Source organism: Danio aesculapii, chromosome 4 (genome assembly GCF_903798145.1).
Source record: "Danio aesculapii chromosome 4, fDanAes4.1, whole genome shotgun sequence".
NCBI lineage: Eukaryota > Metazoa > Chordata > Actinopteri > Cypriniformes > Danionidae > Danio > Danio aesculapii.
Genome location: NC_079438.1, coordinates 2,945,199 through 2,967,698, shown reverse-complemented (window position 1 = coordinate 2,967,698; position 22,500 = coordinate 2,945,199). Strand labels below are relative to the sequence as shown.

Here is a 22,500-nt window from a genome sequence, read left to right as displayed (position 1 = left end):
TGGATAAGTTGGCGGTTCATTGTGCTGTGGTGACCCCTGATTAATAATGGGACTAAGCCGAAAAGAAAATGAATGAATGAATAACATAAATAAATGAATGGACCAATATATTCATTAATATCGATTGGAAAAAAGCTTGGCGTTCTTATGAAATATATTGTATAAATAACAAAGTAAAATAAGTTACATTAAATTTTTACACTCTATCCAGCTAAAGATGTTTTAGAGAGATTTAATTTGGATATTGATTAATCATATATAAATTACCGAAATACATGTTCTTACACTTATTTGAAAATCGGAATATTAGATATGTGTGATATCTATGTGATATCTGTGTGGAGTTTGCACGTTCTCCCCATGTTGGTGTGAGTTTCCTCCGGGTGCTTCAGTTTCCCTCGCAGTCCAAACACATGCGTTATAGGTGAATTGAATAAACCAACTAGGCCATATTGTAAGAATGTGAGAGTGTATGGGTGTTTCCCAGTATTGAGTTCCAACTGAAAGGGCATTTGCTGCGTAAAAGATGCTGGATAAATTGGCAGTTCATTCCAATGTTGTGACCCCTAATGAATAAAAAGACCAAGTTGAAGGAAAATGAATATGTATCTATATATATATATATATATATATATATATATATATATATATATATATATATATGACAAACATTCCAAGATTTCTTTTGAGAACCGGACGAAACAAGTTATGTTTAGCCCTGCTGATAAACACAATATATAATAATCAATAAATGATTGTTAATCTTTTTATTAATTAATAAAGAACAGATACCACAAACAACACTTGTACAACATCCAGGTGAACCTAAACATACTCTGCCATGCAGTTGCAAGCTACAGTGTGCTGTTTTGCCTAAATACAGTCTTTACTGAGATTTCAGTGGAGCAAATTAAACAACCATAAGGTTAACAGAAAGACACAACAGTGTTGAATGTTTCTTGCTAGGAGCATATTAGAGTGTTATCTAGAGCAGTGTTTCCCAACCCTGTTCCTGAAGGCACACCAACAGTACACATTTTCAACCTCTCCCTAATCAAACACACCTGAATCAACTTATCATAACATCAGAAGAGACTCCAACACCTGAAGTTAATGGGTCAGAAAAGGGAGACATCCAAAATATGTACTGTTGGTGTGCCTCCAGGAACAGGGTTGGGAAACACTAGCCGCGTTTCCACTATCGCGCCTAAAGCGAGCGAGCCAAGGCCAGTCGCGTTTCCACTATCACTTCCGGGGCGTAATCGGGCCAAAGCGGGGCTTCCTTGGGGCCAGCGTCCGGCCTTTTTCGGCCCGCCGAATACCTTGGGCCAAGGAGGGCCAACTGGGGCTTCGGGGCGGGGTTACGTACAAAGACGGAGTTTTCCTGTCAGGTAAAGAGGAGACAAGATGCTTTCTTCCCTTACATTTGTTTTGCTATCGCGCTTGATCAACTCACTCGCCTTGCAGCCAAAATCTGTGTTCGAAGTAAATGCCGCAGAACTCGAATGTCCTTATCCAGGGATCGCTGTCTGGCCTTACACCAACAGACCACAAACAGTAAAAAAGCAATCGCTTCGGTGTTCTCCATCTTCCAGCTCTCGTAGTGATGCCAGGTTGTGTTTGTGGTTATAACTTGAGTTTTTTGTTTCTGCTGAAGTAGGCGGGTTGTGTGACGGGTTGTGTGACGTTTGATTCGGGGGACGTTCTGGGGCAATGTTTGCGTGACGCGCTGCGAGCAACTAGCCCGACAGTGGAAACGCGACATGATTTCGGCCTCATTTCTCAACCTCCCGGGCTATTGGCCCGGCCTGGCCCGATTAAAGCCCTGGCTCGCACTGGCCCGATAGTGGAAATGCGGCTACTGATCTAGAGTAGAGCCCTAATCTAGCCATAAAAATTAGGCCCGAGCCCGATGGGTATATTTTGATTGACAGCTTTATGAAACCCCGAACCCGTTTATAGGGCGACTCTCTCGATAAAGGCTCTTTGCCACTTTTCTTCACAATCTGGCCTTAAGGCGACGGTGAAGCTAAATATTATAAGAATAGCCTAATGCCAACATTAGCCTGTATACTCTGTCTACATTACGATTTTATGGTTTAATTAATATTTACTTATAATTTAAAAACCCTTCACTCACCAAGATTAGGCTACGTGTTTTTGTGGAGGAACGTTATTGACTCCACTGTAAATGGCTTTAGCGTAGTCCTGCGCTCCGGATGGTGTGTCCAGCAGCACCGAACACCCTTTCACTGCTGCTGCTACAGGCCGAGATGCATGGTTCTGATCTGGCTAATTTAGCAAGTTTTGAGTAGGACTGTTTGTTCATCCTCTACCAGCCAAGAACATCCATTTAATTTTCCGTGACAGCAGTTTCAATGTAGCGAGTGACCTCGTCCATTTCCCTGTCAGCTTGCTGTACATATATTGCCGTTTAGCGCTCTACTGTAATACGCAGTGTATGAGTGACCGCCGAAATACCTTGGCGCCTAGAATGACCGTTCTTTCTGAACTGGCGGCTGGCCTGACCGCAGTCAAAATTCGCTCTTTTTAACTTCTCCATCATCATTTGTTTTACCTTTGCAGGGAGGGATTTTAATGTTGTAACAAACGATTTGAGTACTTTCTCGCGCTGATCGAAATGCATCACATGACTATTCATTTACTGCGCAAGCCAAGCCCGGCTCGACCCTGTCTAAAATGATAGAAATTAAACCCGAACCCATCGGGTCCCGGCAAAGATCTTCAGCTCTAATCTAGAGCATTTTAAGAGAGTTTGGGTGATGCTTGGTCATGTGTAATTTGAGGTTCCTCTTATGAACGAAACTCTTTCCACATCGATCACACTTAAAAGATTTCTCTGTGTGAACCCTCCTGTGCTCGCTAAGGTAATCTTCGCGCACAAAACTCTTTCCACACTGATCACATGTGAAAGGTTTATCTTTTCTGTGAAGCCACTTGTGTTGTTTAAGGTGAAATTTACGTAAGAAACTCTTTCCGCACTCATCACAAGTGAACGGCTTCTCTCCACTGTGAATTCTCATGTGGCAAGTAAGGTTGTATTGACATTTAAAGTTTTTACCACACTGCGTGCAAGTGTAAGGCTTCTCTCCGGTGTGAACTCTCAAGTGGTGATTAAGGCCGGTTTTCTGGGTAAAACTCTTTCCACATCGCGTGCAAGTGTAAGGACTCTCTCCGGTGTGAACTCTCATGTGGACTCTAAAGTTTTCTGCTTTAGCAAATCTCTTTCCACATGGTTGGCAGGCATAAGGCTTCTCTCCGGTGTGAACAGGAATGTGAGCTTTAAGGTTTTGTACTCGCCGGAATCTCTTTCCACAATGCTGACAGGCAAAAGGCTTCTCTCCAGTGTGAATTCTCATGTGGACTCTGAGGTTTTCTGCTTTAGTAAATCTATTTCCACACTGTTGGCAGGCATAAGGCTTCTCTGTGGTGTGAACAGTAACGTGAGCATTAAGGTTTTGTATTCGCCGGAATCTCTTTTCACAATGCTGACAGGGAAACGGCTTCTCTCCGGTGTGAATTCTCATGTGCCCCTCAAGGTTGTTCTTTTGAGTGAATCTCTTTCCACACTCAGTACACCAGTAAGGCTTCTCTTTGGTGTGAGTTTTCCTGTGCTTGTCAAAATATGATTTTCTAGAGAAACTCTTTCCACACAGATCACATGTTATGAGGTTCTCTCCAGTGTGAAGTCTCATGTGAGCTTCAAGGCTTGATTTCTTACTAAAATGTTTTCCGCACTCCTGACAAGGGAAATACCTGTTAGATTCGGTTTTCTCAGCACTTTCACAAGGGGTTTTGGTTACTGAGGTTGGTTCATCAGGTAAGAAATCGTGGTGTTCCTCATTCTGATCTTTCTCCTCCATTTTATACGGTTCCCGAGTTTCTTCTTTCAGCACCATCAGCCCTAAAGTGAAAAAACACCAGTTAACCCTAGTTCAAAGAGACAACATGTATACAAAAGGAATGATATACATTGAGAAACGAACGCAACCACGGTGATCATTTTAAACAGTGCTGAATGTTGAATAAATAAATAAGAGTGTTTTGAGGTGGTTGATTCCACCCCAACCCACCAACTGTTTGCATTCAATGACTGAAGTAAAGAAGCTTTCATACCGAAACAAAGTTATGTCGCAAGATTTTTCAGCTTTCAATTTCTAAAAGGCACAAATTTGAAATGCCTGTGACACACCACCGTACATCAAATCTGAGGTCATATCTTTCAGTCATTCTGCCATCAAGGCACAGCCGCCACATGAGCACCAAGTCGCGGAACCTTAAAAAGGAAACTAAAGCAGGTACCTGCCGACAGTTAAGAAAAGCTGCAATTTAGTGCTAGTAATCAGGTAAATTTGCTAAATAATGATGTTAGCCAGGGGCTAGCTCTCTGCAACTCTCCCCTGGTTGCCTACTGAAGCTAAGCAGGGCTGCGCCTAGTCAGTTCCTGGATGGGAGACCACATGGGAAAGCTAAATTGCTGCTGGGAGTGGCGCTTAACCTGCATTCTGTGTGGGTCCTAACACCCCAGTATATTGATGGGGACTCTATACTGCTAAGTGAGCGCCGTCCTTTGTATGAGATGTTAAACCAAGGTCTTGACTCTCTGTGGTCATTAAAAATCCCAGGATGTAAGGGTTTAACCCTGGCACCTAGGGCTGGTCAGTTGCCACTGCGGTTGTCCATGCCACCGGCGGTAATATGTGGTGTCATGCACTCTAAAACACAAATTTCTGTTATGTTGTCAATTATTACATTTCTGTTAGAATTTAACGTTAGGCGCGGTTCAGCAAGTTCAAGTTCAGCCATGAATCTCGTTGGAAAACCAAATGTTACTTCGCAATTCTGGGAATATTTTGGATTCGTGCCGAACGAGAAAGGCGAAGTATTATATGGGCAAACACGTCAAATCTCGAGATTTGAATGAAGCTATTTGTAGGGTTTGTTTAAAAAAATGAAGTATTAAACAGGCAAACACGTCAAATCTCCAGAGCCGTCTCCGGTCATGTCACCGAGACACGTATAATTAACTCATGTCTTCTGAAAGCAAACGCCCAGCTAGTCAGCCAGGTATCCCAGAGGCCTTTTCAAAAATGGCCTACTGCAAAAGAGAAACTGATAAATAGAAGACGCTGATTAGAATTGTAGCAACGTATTTGGTAGTTGAGAGCGCCGCTCTGCAGTGTAGTGAAACCCGCTTTCCGAGAAAAGCTGGTGGCGGGAAGAAGATGCCCTCTCTTGGCCACAGTCGCGCAAAAAATATCTGTGCATTTGCGCTACAGGCACACCGTCTGAACGTGTATTCAGTGCTGCTGGAAACATACCCCAATTAGGTCTTCGCTTAAACCGGACAAAGTCAACATGTATGTTAGCTTTTCTTAGCATAGAATTTAAAATGTGAATAGAAAACAAAGGTGGAGAGTTAGTACGCTGTTTTTTTTTTCAACATCTGACTTATGTTGTTACTAGTAGGCTAATATTTTTTGTTCTCCTTCCTATTAGTTGATATTAATGTTATTACTAATATATTGTTACTATTTATATTATTACTGATTAGTAAAGTGTCGTTTTAGGTTACTTGTGAAGTTCTTAAAAATGTAACGTTTAATTACTATTATTCTGTTTCAAGCTGTTAAACTTATTTAAAATTTAAGTACATTATTTATGGCTGTATTGTGTCGTTTTATCAACGAAAGTTAAACAAACACGTACGTTTGTACGGATATTTTAACATAGTACTTTGGTCTTCATAATTTTTCTATAAAATGTAAATTAACTAAGGTAGGCTACTTGGGTACATACGGAGGCGTAATTTGTTGGTCATACGGGAGGAACATTTTTGCTCGTGAATATTGTTCTCACCACTTAAAAAATTTAATAAAATTAAACAAACAAATATAAATAAATAAAACACCTTGCAGAAAGGATGTAATAAAGAAAAAGCATGCTCTCAATCATTCTTCATAATCTGATTCATACGTGCAATAAACCTATATTGCGCTGACAAGAACAAGCTCTTAACGTAAAGTCTAAAGCGAGAGGAGTTATTCATATTTGCTGTTAATATTAATGATTATAAACACAAACTGCGTTGTATGATAAACGCCGTCACGGTGTCGTGTCTGCAATCTTATCTCGAAGAACAGATTATCGCCGTCTCCCAAGCCAGGTTTTCATCAACAGATCAACAGTAAAGTATCACTATAGCAGGCCCGGCACCAAGACGTCATAACTGAGGGGGCATTTTAATCCCATAGGGGGGGCACTTGACCTGATGGCTGATTTTGGTCCATCTTGTTCCTTTCATTTAGGCCAGGGGTGTCCAAACTCGGTCCTGGAGGGCCGGTGTCCTGCAGATTTTATCTCCAAGTTGTCTCAACACACCTGCACGGATGTTTCTAGAAAGCCTAGTAAGTGCTTGATTAGCTAGCCCAGGTGTGTCTGATTGGGGTTGGAACTAAACTTTGCAGGACACCGGCCCTCCAGGACCGAGCTTGGACATGCCTGATTTAGGCTATATATTCACTTATTTCTTACTTTGCATTACTGCCTAAGTTACTGACTTAAGGCAGTAATAATCTTAGTAATAATAACATGCACTGTTTCAGTATGATTTTATTAATGAAGGTTATACAACGATACCGTTTACATAAACGGAGACAGATCATGGCTTCAGCGCCTATCGAGTGCTTTAAATTAAATTCTTTTTATCCTTTTATTTTATTATAATTAAGATTGTCATGCAGCCTACCTGCAGCACATGTGGGAGGTTGATCCGATGTACCTACCTCACTAACTGAAAATCAAATGTGAAATGTGACAGTTGTGTCTCTGCTAAAATTTATTTAACGGCTAATTTATTTAGCGTTTTTTTCCCTTTAGAGCTCAAGAGAGTTAGACTTAAAGAATTAGTAAACCAAAACATGAAATGAATTAAGCTGTTCATGTTATCCACTAGTCCAGTTTTCTACCCTGTGAGTTTAGAGTGCGCCTCCACCGCTCTGGCACGTGCACCCTGACCTGACGCGGAGACCAGATCTCTGGGCTACTGCTTTAATTTTACAATTTATATAATTGAATTGCTTTTTCATATTATAAAACATATAAATTTGTGTTCTGAAGGTTGAAATGACGGGAGGTTTAGTAATTAATGACCGAAAGAATTTTTACTTTTGAGTGAACTTCTATCACAGATTATTTTACCGCATAATTGACCAACCACCACCACTGCAACACCGGTGGTTGTTGGTGATTTTCCACCACGGTAGTAAAAAATTGTCACTGTCACAGTGCTACTGGCACCCTGGACAAATTTGCCCACTGGCCTCTGTCCATCATGGCCTCCTAGCAGCCTTTGCAAAATCTGTCAAAATACCGCCCTTAAAATTACAGGTGTGGGTGTATTTCAGACTAGAACAGCATCTAGTTAAGGAGATCTTGCTAAGCATAATCAAAAGCTATCAATTTTTATTTAATTATATACAGGGCAGGGGTTGGACAATGAAACTGAAACACTGGACAATTTAAGCTGCGGTCACACTGGGTTTTGTGTGTGCAAAATTCTGTCGTACTGCACTGCGAAAATGGGCGGGATTAAACAAGATGATTAGACATTTTAAAAAAGCGAGCGATTGCTCCATGTTTTAAATTTCTGTCCAGAGAGGTCATGATCCTTGATTGGTCTCACGCAGTCAAGTGATGCGATTTCGCAGGTCAGAGTTCACCAAGCTTGAACTTTGCACCGCAGCGACCTGCGAAACTTAACGCATGACCGTGCGTTTCCGGTCTGAAGCATTCGCGTGTGTATGAATGGAAGTCTATAGGAGGAAAAGCCCAGTGTGACCGCAGCTTTAGTGTTGGAGGTTTCATGGCTAAATTTGAGCAGCCTGGTGGCCAATCTTCATTGATTGCACATTCCACTAGTAAGAGCAGAGTGTGAAGGTTTAATTAGCAGAGTAAACGCACAGTTTTGCTAAAATATTGCAATGCACACAGCATTATGTGTGACATATAAGAGGACAAAATATTGGCAAGTCTTTGTCATGTATCAAGATCTATGATATCCAGGGTAATGTCCGCATACCACCAAGAAGGATAAAAACATCCAACAGGAGTAAAAGTGGACGCAAGAGGAAGCTGTCTGAAAGGGTTGTCTGGGTGCTAACTTGGATTGTATCCAAAAACTTAAAACCACAGGTAACTCCCTGCAGAATTAAATGTGTACCTCAACTTTCCACCAAATCTATTCATCAGGAGCTCTACAAGGTCAATATACAAGGCTGGGCTGCTATAACCAAACCTTTGGTCACTCATGCCAATGGCAAATATGGGTTTCAATGTTGCCAGCAGCGAACAGTGTGAACTGTGGACAATGTGAAACGTGTATTGCCTCGCAGATTTCCATAGTTGGACCAATGAGGAACGATTGAGTGTAAAGTTTGTCCATGGCTGCATTCCCGTAAATTTTTTTACGACTTTCACTCATTACCTTACAATACCTCCATCTCGTTCCTTTGGATGTACATCACTGATTAAGTTACACAAGTGTGCACTACTGGCAGAACATCTGAATGGATTTAAATTGAATGCCCTAAACCCTTGGGAGCTACACTGTTGTGACATCACCTTCGCATTACATACTTGCTCCCTGTCAAAATCATTGAATCAAGGGTGGGTAATCAAGGGTCCATATAAGCTTCCCTCATCCACTTAACAAAGTGGAACACACTTCAAAATGGCATTGGAGATTTCTTGAGGGAACATCTGAAGGGAAGCTTGTGAGTGTATGTCTAAAGGTGGTGTGGAATGCAGCCTATGTTGTAAGCTGTTTGGAAGGTCTCCGCTGCTCTGGGAATTACTGCCTTGTCTGAAGGGCCCAGTGCCAGAGCCCCTGATGCCTCAGAAATGCTCTCATCTGCCTCTGACTCTAAGATGTTCTCTGGTTCTGAAGGCACATGATTTTAATCCCTTTGAAACAGCCTAAATCAGTGGTACCCAAACTCAGGCCAGGAGGGCCGATGTCCGGCAGAGTTTAGATCTATCCCCAATTAGACACACCTGAACCAGCTAATCAAGCTCTTACTAGGTACACTAGAAACTTCCAGACAGGTGTGTTTAGGCAAGTTGGAGCTAAACTCTGCAGGACACCGGCCCTCCAGGAGCATGTCTGGTCTAGATGCTGCTACTGCTCAAATCTGTCAAAACAAGAAACATGAGTTTTTGTTATGAAAGATTAGTGTGAAATTGTTATGTTATAGAGCAGGGCGTTAAAACATGTTCCTGGAGTTGTACCTTCCAGCAGAGTTCAGCTCCAACCCCGATCAAACACAACTAAAGCAACAAAGTAGGATCAGGACAGGTGTGTTTGATCAAGGTTGGGAGCTTAACTCTGCAGGAAGGTGGATGTCCAGGAACAGGTTTGGCACTCTTTGGATAGCCTCGTCAACACAAAAAGAATACAGTTGCAATAAAAATTAATTTATTGGCTAAAAGACATAAAAGCAAAAGTAACAGACGCACACTACTTATGCAAAATTACTAAACTACTAAATATTCACAATCAGGAATAACTACAAACTAACACCAACTCCCTTAACTGATCTCAAGTCAAATTACTGACATTGTGGGCTAGGACGAAGGACTGAGATTATTTTATTTTTGGCAGTTCTGAAAGGAAATTGCATTGGGGTGGATAGTAACTCTGCATTTGTTGTCGTTATAGCTAGCCTCACATATGTGAGCTCTACCTGTTATGAACTGACCGTAAATTAAGTCTCTGAACAAGAAACAATCTTAAATAATCAAAATCTAACGTCAGGGTCATTAAAAAGAGATGTGATTAGCTTATTTTTCCAACTAGTCAGGTGATCAGTCTTGTGATAGTGTGTCCTCTACACTGAACATCTTGGTTGCTTTAGTGAAAAAAGCGTGCGCTGTCATTGCTGCATTGTTGTGTCACTGAAGATCTTTTTGTTATCCAGAAAACCATAGGTCAGATGATGGAAGGCACAGATTCTTGTTGGCAAGAGTGCACTTGCAGAAGTCTTGAAGGTCAGACACTGGTGTGCGTAACTTGAATCTTATGTAACTTATTTCTTCCTGCTGCAGGAGGGATTGATTACCGCCTTTCAAAATGTAGAGGTATGATTGGGTCATTGCTCTTCAGGTGTATGCCATCACATCCCACCATTCCATTGTGCGGAGCTTGTTGCCTTTTTCTAAAATACAGTTAAATAAAACAGTGTCTTTGGGATCTAAGAGATGGTGCCCGTAACTTGAATTGAAGGCAAAAGAAGTGTGCAACTAAAGAACTGTGCTGGGCAAATTTACAAGCGGTTGTCTCTTTCCACGACACGCAGGAACTCAGATCAGAACAGTGTCCACAAAGTGAAGCTTTTATTCCTTCCTAAAAATAGAGACTGATCAGCAAACCTTTCTCTTCAGGTGTATGCCCATCAAATCCCACCATTCCACTACATGAAGCTTGTTGTTTTATCCCAAAATACACAGTTAAATAAAACAATGTCTGTAGGATCTTGGTTCAGCTCATTTCTTTTTAACACCCTTTTCAAAGTTCTTGTGATGTACTTGGTACTCCTGAACTGGTTGAGGTAACTGGTCAGTGTGTCAGTAGCCGAGATCATGTTGGTTATTATTCCAGAAGGTATTTCTACTGTGGGTGCACATTTCCCTGGATGAATATACTGTGTGTAGTGTATGTTTCTTGGTATTTTGTGATATAAAGCAAAAATGCTTTCTTTGTCCTTGGTGTTGTTTGGAACTGGTTTGGTGGCCTTGATGTCCCAGGGAGTTCACACTTTGGTTCCAGACACAAAGAGCCGAGGTAAAGAATTATTGCATTGGGGATTAAATCAACCTGTTATCAAAAGGTTGTTGATTCAGAATCTTCTACCCTCGACATCAGGCACTCCTACTTACAATTTGCTCATTTTATTTGTCTTTGAGGGTCCTTTTGCAGATCTGCTATCCTCAACTCAACAGGACTAAATAATTTCTGTTTTATGTGGTCTTTTTGAGCCACCATGTCTGCTATTCACAACACATTTGGGCATGTACAAACTTTTTTGCTTGCAATGAATCATTTGACTGCCCTAATAAATATATACACTGTAAACAACACAAATTCCAGGTGAACCTAAATAACTGGCATCCAATTATGTGCTGCAATGATAGTCTTGTTTTGCATTACTTAAATCAACCTATCTAAATTTTTTAATTCAATTCATCTTTATTTCTATAGCACTTTTACAACGTAGATTGCGTCAAAGCAGCTTAACATAGAAGTTCTAGTAAACTGAAACTGCGTCAGTCCAGTTTTCAGAGTTGAAGTTCAGTTTAGTTCAGTGTGGTTTAATTTTCACTGTTGAAAGTCACTGACAAAAGAGCAAATCTGTCAATGCGCTGCTCCACAAATCCCAAACCAAGCAAGCGAGGAACAAACTTCACCAGCTGACGAAAGGTAAAAAAAAAAAAACTCGAGAGAAACCAGGCTCAGTTGGGCATGACCATTTCGACCACCTCTGGCTAAACTTTCTGTGCAGAGCTGTTGTCTAGGTGCTGGAGGCTGAAGAACCCTTGATGTCCAATGTGGAGAAGCCAGCTGGTATAGAGTCTAGCCCACGAGATCAGTGTGGAGACTCATCTGTCACTGGGGTCTTTCAGGAATCTCATGCTCTCCATTCCTCCATGACAACCACATCTCAAAATAACCCCCTGTATCTGCATTCACTATTCCTGACATACGTCCACTTGAAGGAGTGAATGAAAATGAGTGAGCCAATTAGAATTTCGAACGCCACTAGAGATGGCTGCTTTCTCAAATTGTCCCCTATTTAAGGGGTATGGAGGGAAGGCAATTTTGAACACAGGCCAAGTCTTTTCAGGAATTTCAGTGGAGTAAACAACCATAATGTAAACATAGAGATGCGCAGAAGCTGTTTCTGGATTAATCTGCAGGACGAAAGAGAAACGCTCACTTAGGCAAATCTAGAGGATTGTTATTGTGGCCAGACTTACAGAGTTCAGTTGAATGTCTGGCAATATGTAATTTGAGGCTCCTTTTCTGGGTGAAACTCTTTCCACACTGATGACATGCAATCTCTTTCGTGTGAATCTTCATGTGCTGGGCAAGGTAATCTTTACGTATAAAAGTCTTGCCACACTGATCACAGATAAAAGACTTCTCTCTAGTGTGAATCTTCTTGTGCAGGTTGAGGTAGTCTTTACGTATAAAACTTTTTCCGCACTGATCACATATGAAAGATTTCTCTTTTGTGTGAGTCTTTGTGTGCTTGTCAAAGTGATCCTTACGCACAAAACTCTTTCCGCAGTGATCACATGCGAACGGTTTCTCTCCAGAGTGACCGATAATGTGACACCGAAGGTGAAACTCCTTTGAGAAACTCTTTCCACACTGAACACACGTGAACGGCTTCTCTCCAGTGTGAGTCCTCATGTGGCAAATGAGGGAGTTTTTACGTTTCAAGTTTTTACCACACTGTGTGCAAGTGAATCGCTTCTCTTCACTGTGAATCTTCATGTGGTGTCTCAGTTCGTTTTTCTGTGTGAAACTCTTTCCACATTGAGAGCAAGTGTAAGGCTTCTCTCCAGTGTGAACGGTAATGTGATATTTAAGGGTTTGTGATAGGCTGAATTTCTTTTCACAATACTCACAGGCAAAAGGCTTCTCTCCAGTGTGAATTCTCATGTGCACCCTAAGGTTTTGCCTTTGACTGAAACTCTTTCCACACCCTGTACAAGAGTAAGGCTTCTCTTTGGTGTGAACTCTCGTGTGCTTTTCAAAACCAGCTTTGCTACTGAAACTCTTTCCACACTGAACACATACAAAAGACTCCTCTTTTGTATGAATCTTCATGTGCTGGCTGAGGTAATCCTTACGTATAAAACTCTTTCCGCACTGAAAACATGTAAAAGAGTCCTCTTTTGTATGAATCTTCATGTGCTGGCTAAGGTAATCTTTACGTATAAAACTCTTTTCACACTGACCACACGTGAACGGTTTCTTTCCAGTGTGACGGATCATGTGAGACCTGAGCAAATGCTTTTTTGAAAAACTCTTTCCACACTTTTGGCAGGTGTGCGGCTTCTCTCCAGTGTGAACAATAATGTGAACTTTCAGATTTTGTGACTGGCTGAATCTCTTTCCACAATACTGACAGGCAAAAGGCTTCTCCCCAGTGTGAACTCTCGTGTGCACCTCAAGGCAGTGTTTTTGACTGAATCTCTTTCCGCATTCAGCACACGAGTAAGGCTTCTCTCCGGTGTGAGTTCTCATGTGCTTTTCAAATCTTGCTTTTGTATTGAAAATTTTGCCACACTGATCACATGTGTACAGGTTCTCTCCGGTGTGAGTTCTCATGTGAATTTTAAGGCTTTGCTTTTGACTAAAACTTTTTCCACACTGAGAACAGGTACATTTGCTTTTCTCAGCTGTTTCACATGAAGTGCTTTTTGTCACTGGGGGGTTTTCGTCAGGCATTATAACTAGGGATTTCTGATCTTTCTCATCCATTTCATTCAGTTCCCGAGTTTCTTCTTTCAGCACCATCACCCCTAAAGTGAAAAAACACCAGTTAACCCCAGTTTGAAGGCACAATACAGCAGAAATGAAAACCCCCACATCCAAACTATGGAGTGCTTCACGGCTCGGTATTGGGTTCTCCATTTTTCACTGACAAGCAATAATATTTGTTTTTATTGTCATGGAGGGTTTCCGCAAGTCTTATGCTGCGTTCACACTAGACGCGGAAGAAGCATCATGTGCGAGTGATTACCATGTAAAGTCAATGCAATGAAGCGAATAGACATCCTGCGGCACAATACGCGCAATTTATGCGATTCGCGCGAATGAAGCGGCATGAGTTGAGCGTTTTGCGCGAATCACTCGAGTTGGAAAATCTAAACTTCCGCAGACATTCGCGCTGCATTACCTAAACAGGAGCTTGCTCTTGTGGTGGTGTGTTTATGATGTAGCACCTGTTTATGGTGTCCCGGGGGAAAATCTTCCTGCCGACACCGGACAACATGCGAATCCGAGTCTGTTGTGAAGTGAATTTGACGCGTGAATAAAGCAAGTAAACTCATAATTTCACGCATCTATTTACGCGCGAATATCGCAATTTAGCCGTGTCTGGTCTGAACACAGCATTAATCTTAAAGTGTCTTAAATCCTTTTCACAAAAATTATTGTCTTAAATTCACATGATCATTGGATTCATTTTCATGAAGAATTGTTTCACATGTTTCATTATAAAGTAAAGCCTAATTTCTGTGCCATAAGTTCAGGTAAACTGCAGAGTTTAGATCTAAAGGCTCCTGTTTACTTCAAATGTTTTATTCTTTTGAGGCCAAAAATTAGTTTCAAAATGCTGAGTGACGGTATACCATTTTCGAACACTCCACCACCGCCATGCTGCAATAGACGAGGTTGTAAATGTGTCAATCTGCTATCAAGTACCTCTTAAACACAACAATATCGCCTGAGAGAGAAGTACAGTTTCAATAAAATGTATGTTTGCATAAACAGACACTAGCCTCTTTCACACGTACAGACCTTTCCGGAATTTTCCGTAAAGGTCTGTATGTGTAAACAGGCCCTTTTTGAAAATACCAGTAAATTCGTTCCAGCTATTTTCCGGAAAAGAGAAGTTGTAACATTACCGGTAATTAGCTGGAATGTTACCCTGTGTGAACGCAGAAGGAAGATCGCCGGAATTAGCGCCTTCACGACTAGAACGCGCTGACGTAAGACGTCTACTTTAGCCAATCAGAACACTCAGACGCATTCACGTCCACGCGGTTTATGAGAATAAAAGTCGGTGAATATTTTTCTAGACACATTTAGCTGCTAGATGTAAGTCAGATAACATTTCTATGTTTCTTCTTAATGACAACTGTGTAACGTCCCATTCACATAGGGCGTCAGCGTCAACGCTTCCTATTCACTTTGAATGGGTGACGTCAGGCATTGCCGAACTGCATTGTGGATCGTTGGCACCACTTCAGTGGTGTTGCTCGCTGCAGAAGTTGGGAACTTCTCAACTTTTCAAGAGGCAATGGACACGTCAGCCAATCAGGTCGCTTTATGCAAATACACCAGCTCAGACAGTAGTCAATAGCGGATTAATTTAATTGGATGACGCTGTAATGTCAGCCTCAACTTCAGACACGCCCTCTTTCAAGCGTTGACGCTGACGCCCCGTGTGAATGGGCTGTAAAACAAAACCGATAAAATGCTTATGATAAGCCGTTGTTTGTTTACCTTCAAGCTCTGACGCGCGCGCACACACACATATTATGTACATCTCGACATGCGAAAGTGTTTCTCTATATGTTTTCATTGAAATTGTTCACAATACTTATCCATCCACAGAGTTTGTAATGTAATCAAATGTTTACAAATACAAGCGCAGCTGTTTGAAGGTCATTTCTGGTTAATGATGTCAGAATTTACCGGTATTTTGGAATGGATGTGTGAATGCTCTTTTCTGGAAAAAATCCGTAACATCCTTGCCTGTGTGAACAGCGCCTTTTTCACTTTACCAGTAAAGTCATTCCAGATATTTACCAGTACCACTGTGTGAAAGGGGCTACTGACTGGCATCGTCAGTGTGCATGAATCCAGGCTCTCTCGATCCCTGAGGCTCTATTGGAAATCCAAAATTGACCCAAAACAAATTCATATGACTGCTAAGATTGCCAACGAAAATTCAGAAATGTGGTTTAACTAGCCTACTAGGAACTGCAGAAAGTTTATAAAAAACAAAACTAAAGACATGACAAGGTGGGTCTAGTCTATTCTAATCTAGGTGACCCCCCCCCCCCTCCCTCAAGAGCGTTAAAATCTCTCCGCAAGCAATCGTACAGGTGCGGATATATCTCTACCACCTCTGCTTCTGTACTCTCCAGTGTAATCACGTGGCTAGTGTTGTTTTGACATCAGTTCTGTCTGACCTCTGTGGAATTACAGTCAGTTGAACACACTAAATATTTTTAAAGCTCAAGAGCCAAAGAGGTAACATCCTCTACATTACATTATAGGGGTGGGAATCTCTGGGCACCGTTGCATCTTTTGCTTTAATACAGATTTAGTTTTCTTCTCACTATCTTTAAAACAAAGTAATTGTAATGACCAATATGACTTCACTTCCAAGACCTTTAATTAATAAACAAATGCAAGGGATTAGGCAAGTCAACAACAAGGTTACAAAAGAACTGGAAATACCTGAAAAACACCTGCTTAGTAGCTAGGGCTGCCCCTCTAAAGGCTGGTTTATTTTTCTGCATCAAGTGATTGGCGTGACCCATGGCTTCTGCCTAGCATTTAGTCAAGCATTTATACTTCTGCTTGCGGTTTGTGTTGCTCCAGGAACCGGGAGACAAAAGTTTTAATCATTAAGTAAACCCAAAACAACAGTTTCCATCTAGCTCCTTCACAGGACTCAACACTTGTAAACACTCGCTCCATCGGGCTCGCGGCTCACAGCACTGGCCACACTTGTCACAGCTACCATGCCGACCAATCCCAGAGCTTGCGCTATGCGTCGTTGTGAAGTGTAGTTACATTTTGAGAGACACACATCAGCGTCAGCCACGGCGAGGGGTATGTTCCATGTGAAGGCTGTGCCGGAGCATTACGTGTGCGCTTGACGCAGAAGTATATATCGGCCTTAACGGTCAACTGATCGATAGTCGACCAAAACAGGCAAGTTTGCATTGGTTGGTTAGTCACGGGAAAAATGCATGAGTGCATGTGCTGTTTTAAAAGCTTTAACAGTTGGATGCGCACTCACAGCCGAGTGTTTTTAGCGCTCTCATTTCTGCAGCTCAAAAAACACTGCACAGATCTGGGAAATCTACCTACTAATAATGTTGGAAAGGAAATATAAAGTGTGGGATCCTTCCATCAGAGCACATTTCCTTTAAGCCTGGGCTCATTGTGAACAAGACACAGAGATCATTTCTTCTCAACAACGTGTAGGCAAACATGTGTTGCTTTCTCATAATATGAAAAACCGAGTTAGAATTGCCCATATATGTGTTAAGTCTTAGTGTGCTTATAAGGGGATCACACACCAGAGGGGCCGCTCGGCGGAGCGCCGCGTAGCGCCACGCATTTTAGAATTCTAAACATTTTCTGTCAGTGTACGCACACTGGCGCCGCAAGTCGGCGGCTGTCCGCGACACCTCAGGACACTGTTCATTTCTCTGCTGCGCCACAGAGCGCCATCTGATTAGTTTCATGTTAAATATCATGCGAATGTGCGCGTCTGGTGTGTGATACTTTTGACTGTCATGTGCGCGCCGTGTCGCGGCGCTTCTGGTGTGCGACCTGCTTTAGCCTATATACATACAGTTAAAGTCAGAATTATTAGCCCCCCTTTGAAGTTTTTTCTTTTTTTACATTTCCAAAATGATGTTTAACAGAGCAAGGACATTTTCACAGTATGTCTGATAATTTTTTTTCTTCTGCAGAAAGTCTTATTTGTTTTATTTCAGCTAGAATAAAAGCAGTTTTTAATTTTTTAAACACCATTTTAAGGTCATTATTGTATTCACTTTAAATTCAGGTTCACAACACAAAACTGTCATGCACAAAGTGAGCATGATGAACAGCTTTCTCAGTACAGAGTGCAATAAGAGGACCATCCCCTCAACCCCAGTCAATTTAGGCCATAGAAATGAACATATAGGCTAAACATCGCCAAACTGCTAAGAACAAAACAGATCAAACACAGATCTATATGCCTCTAATAAGACTAAATTAATCCACTGACAAAGAGAAACTTAATTTCTGCTGCTTTGGCTAATCACTTTGTCTTTATATTTCAATATATAAAGCATATCAACATTCTTGGGATAACCAATTGAACGGGAGGATCTCTGGAGAACAAACCCAGGACAGGAAGAGGACACAAAAGGCACAAATTGTAAGTCTGCATCATCTGATGGAGCAAGAGCAGATCATTCGCATGTGGGGAGCCAGTGTTTTGAGTGTGCACGAGAAGTTTTGCGCGCGGGCAGAGTATATTTAAGAGCTCGCGAGCAGTTTTGTGTATGAACAGAGGAAAAGAGCAAAGAGATTCGCTCGCTCGTATTACATGAATGCGCTCTCGACTTGTAATACGGCGCTCATGACATTTGTGAGTGAAATAACGCCATATGCACGTACGTCCATCTCGCGAATGTACTGTCTTCAGCCATTTTCATCGATTTGCTGCTTTTCCGCCGCTGCGAACCGGGTTGAGCCAATAGCCTCGGACCTCGGGCTCAAAGGCTGGAATCATTCCGCGTTCAAAGTAAAAAGTTCCAATAGCCAGAGGGAGATTAACATGCTCAAAACAGTGGAGATGATAGTGGACTTCAGGAGAAACCCCCCTGCTCTCCCTCCACTGAGCATCATGGACAGCATTGTGGCAGCAGTGGAGTCATTCAGGTTCCTGGGCACCACCATCTCTCAGGACCTGAAGTGGGACACATTGACTCCATTGTCAAAAAAGCTCAACAGAGGCTGTACTTTCTTCGTCAGCTGTGGAAACAGTTCTACACCTCCATCATTGAATCAGTCATCTGCACATCAATAACTGTCTGGTTTAGCTCAGCTACTAAATACGACCTCCAAAGACTACGTAGAATAGTTCGGACTGTTGAGCAAATCACTGGTACAACCCTTCCTACTCCCCAAGAACTGTACTTATCCAGAGCGAGCAGAAAGGCTGCCAAAATCACTCTGGACCCCTCACACCCAGCACACTGCCTCTTTGAACTGTTACCTTCTGGTCGACGCTACAGAGCACTGCGCACCAGAACAGCCCGACACAGAAACAGTTTCTTCCCTCAGGCAATCCATCTCATGAACACTTGATGATAATAATTGCGGAACCATCATCACTACTGCTATACACTTTTATACACATATACACTTATTTAACAACACACTTTACATGCCAATTTGCACATAACAGCTGCACATATAACGTTGTATATCGTAATAAACATGTACATACACTTGTCAATTTGTATATTTGCATTCACTACTTACTTCTATTTTTAAAATATATTTATTATCTGTTTTTGTCCTGTCTCTGTAATCCTGTTGCACTGTAGAAGCTCTGTCACCAAAACAAATTTTCGTGAAAACAAAGTCTTGCGGGCGAAAAGTTTGTTGTAATGCAAGCGTTACTGAACACGTTCCGAGTAAAATATTACTGAAAATGTATTAGTAATGCCTTTCACTACTGCGTTACAGGAAAACGTAATACGTTACTGTAATACATTGCTTTTGTAACGTATTACTCCCAACACTGACTGTATATGACAGACGGCACAATCCAACTAAAAACATGATGCTTGCTGTAAACTAGGCAACATTATTTAGCATTCATTACGACATTGATATGATCTGTTGTGGTCCAGCTTATGTTTCCTTTTTTAATAGTAAGACTTTTCTATGAAATCTGTAATAGGCCACCACTATGGACACTATTCAACAGAAACACCGACTGGTCTGTAAAATAAAACATTAATATAAATAAAATAACAGTGAAATATTCACCATTTCAGAGTAGCCTATCATAGGCTAAATCATTTTCTGGTAATGGCAGTTGGCTTTACAAACTATTCGCAGCACTAAAGTATTCCCCTTGGATGAATAAACTCAGTCGGAAGGATGAGAGTCTGAGAGAACAGAAACTTTTAATAATACAGTATAATTTTACGGAGCGGTGCACGTCGAGTCGAGCCGGATGCGTGAATGAAGCGCTTTTGAAGCATCACTGAGACACAGCGCGCAGCCCTCCGATATCTGCGGACACTTTCAATCCAAAACAGCAGCAAAAGGGAAGAAATCAGTGGGTTGAGGATCTTTCCAACGCATTATTGAGCTTTTTCTAGTTTTAAGTTTCAGGTAGGCCTACTTTGTGTGTGAAGAGCCAACACAATCTCACGGCAATTCGTAACTTTTCGATTCAGTGGCTAATTTGTACGATCTAATTCGTACAATTTAGTACGATTTGCTCATCCCCCAATGACGGTTGGGTTTAGGGGTGGGGTTAGGTACCACGCCTCCTTTTTAAAATCGTTAAATTTTGTACGAATTAGCCACTAAACTGACAAAACGTAAAATACTTATGTTTTCTCATGAGATCAGGCTGGAAGAGCAGGTAATAACCCTCTCTACTCCAGTATTGCGAATGCAATCTGCTGATCTAACAGACACAGCGCAACATGATTTAGAAACAGCACTGAACACCTTGTTTCAGATCAAAATGAACCCATTTAATGCAAAACTAAATGCATTTCTCGACTGTTTACTTGTATTAACAGGAACAAATAGTCTTGGAGAGAGTTTTTTGTGTTGTCATGAACAACAGTTGTGAATGAATAGAGAATGATTGACTGGAGCAGCGGCGGGAAGTGCTGAACTGAACATGAATTTAAGCACTTGAATATATTCATCTGCGCTTCACATTACACTATAGAATGACTTCAGAATATTAAGGATATAGTAGGCTACATGAAAACTTTCTAGTTCCTTATAATAGGCTACCTTCATGGCTTTTGTTGGCTTATAAGTATAGCGCACGTGCAAGATCGGATTTGGATTGGTACCAGCTGGCCAATACCCAATCCAGCGAACATATGCGGTATCGAATCGATATCCAAGTATCAGGATCGGTGCATCCCTAACCCTAACCTGCCTAGTTAACCTAGTTAAGCCTTTAAATGTCACCTTAAGCTGTATAGAAGTGTTGTATTGTGCAAATTTCCTTTATGGCAAATAAAACCACTTATCAAGACGATCGCATGACTTATTCCAAAAATATTATTAGCTTATTTAGAGCTGCACACATTTGAGAATCAAGTGACTCTCGAGTTCAGCTTCGAGAGATAAAAACTAACCTGTTTGCTCCTCAGGATCTTCACGTTTCAGTGTGAACACTTCTGTAATCCTCAGATCTTCACTCTCCTCTTTGATAAACGCCATCTTTATAATGGTAGATGATAATAAAGAGCAGTTCTTTTGTGTTTAGACACTTTACACCTGAAAAAAAAACAGAAATAGCAATTATATAAAAAAAATAAAAGGTTTAACATTATATTAAATATTAAACTTTCATGAAAATGCTGAATTGGTACAACTAGCGTGTGTGTGTTTTTACACTGTTTTGACAAGCGGGTAATTCGACCAATTTGTTGAATCGTTTAAGAATCAGTTGATTCAAATGATTTTTTTTTGCTTGAACTGACAATACAATAACATTATAAAGTCCAAGGGATCACAGACAGACAGAACTTAAAAAGGGTCAATAATATACACAGTCATAAGAAAAAATATTAAATCACATTCAAACACAAATAATACCATTACACAGAGAGGAAAAAAATAGAATTATAGTAATAATAATAACATAATAATACTAAACATACTGAATTAAACAAACAAAAAATGAATGAAATACAATGACACTTAAATAACCATAAAGGAAAACAACTAAGATCGATGATCATCTTTAAATACATCTGCATAACATTTTAGGGAGTTAAATTCTATTCTAAAATGAGCAAAGTATGTGTAATTATTTGCGAATTTCTGTTTGTGAATGAAATATTTGCCATATAAGATTAAAAAAAACTGTATATGTTCGAGGGATTTAGCTTTTGGGTTATTATAATAAATAATAATGTCTTTTAGACTGAAGCAATTCACAGCACTGACAGAATCAAATATATGAGAGCTTAGGAGTGACCAAAATTGCTTGGATATTGGACAATCAAGAAACATATGTACTAGTGTCTCCTCTGCTTGCTTGCAGAAAGAACAGGAGCTGTCAATATCCAAAAATGTGGAAATATTCGAATTTACAGGGTAAATTTTATGTAAAACTTTGAAATGTGTTTCTTTTGGCTTGTTAAAAATGATATTTGCCAGGTAAAAGTAGTTTTAAAAGGCTGTTTTCCTCATCTCTAAACGCCTGGGACTGAATTCATGTTTACTAACAGAGTCACGATACAGAGCCTTTTCTGCTAGCGTTACTCACTTTCACGTCATACTCGCACAAGTTGTTTTTAAGATTAAAGCATTACAGTGTTACATTTGACGACAATTCGTTTAGCATCGCTTATAAAATAAACTACACTTTAGTATGAACGAACTGAATTAAAACGTTTCAAAACACAAACCTTTTGTTTACCTCAAACGCGGCAGCGCGGCGCGGTCTTATGACGTCAGAGACCAGTACCAAAATAAGAGTCTAGAGTAAGTAAGACTTTATATCGGTAATACAACCTGCTAAACCGTAAAGGCTATTTCATTATTTATCTTCTGCGTGTACCTCACAAAAAAAAAAAAATGTATATACATATATATATATGGATATATATATGGATATATATATATATATATATATATATATATATATATATATATATATATATATATAT

The 22,500-nt window shown here is 40.7% G+C and overlaps 1 protein-coding gene across 2 annotated transcripts; it reads right to left on the bottom strand.

Moving 5' to 3' along the window:
- Positions 1–778: 778 nt before the first annotated feature.
- LOC130222764 (gastrula zinc finger protein XlCGF57.1-like) lies at positions 779–22,276 on the bottom strand. 2 transcript variants are annotated; one of them, XM_056455306.1, is made up of 3 exons: positions 22,240–22,276; positions 20,959–21,100; positions 779–3,925 (listed from the first exon to the last, which is right to left on the bottom strand). In XM_056455306.1, exons 2-3 carry the CDS (start codon positions 21,041–21,043, stop codon positions 2,757–2,759), a joined length of 1,254 nt encoding a protein of 417 aa, XP_056311281.1. In that variant the 5' UTR covers positions 21,044–21,100; positions 22,240–22,276; the 3' UTR covers positions 779–2,756. The 2 variants fall into 2 exon arrangements, with proteins under 2 accessions (XP_056311281.1, XP_056311280.1); XM_056455305.1 differs by lacking the exon at positions 779–3,925 and adding an exon at positions 9,442–13,611.
- Positions 22,277–22,500: the final 224 nt, after the last annotated feature.

Bases quoted from the DNA above. Each gene is read 5' to 3' on its own strand.
- LOC130222764 (XM_056455305.1), bottom strand. From the start codon at position 21,043: ATGGCGTTTATCAAAGAGGAGAGTGAAGATCTGAGGATTACAGAAGTG. The intron at 13,612-20,958 runs GTTAGTTTTTAT...TTTTCACTTTAG, and splicing joins AGATCCTGAGGAGCAAACAG to GGGTGATGGTGCTGAAAGAA.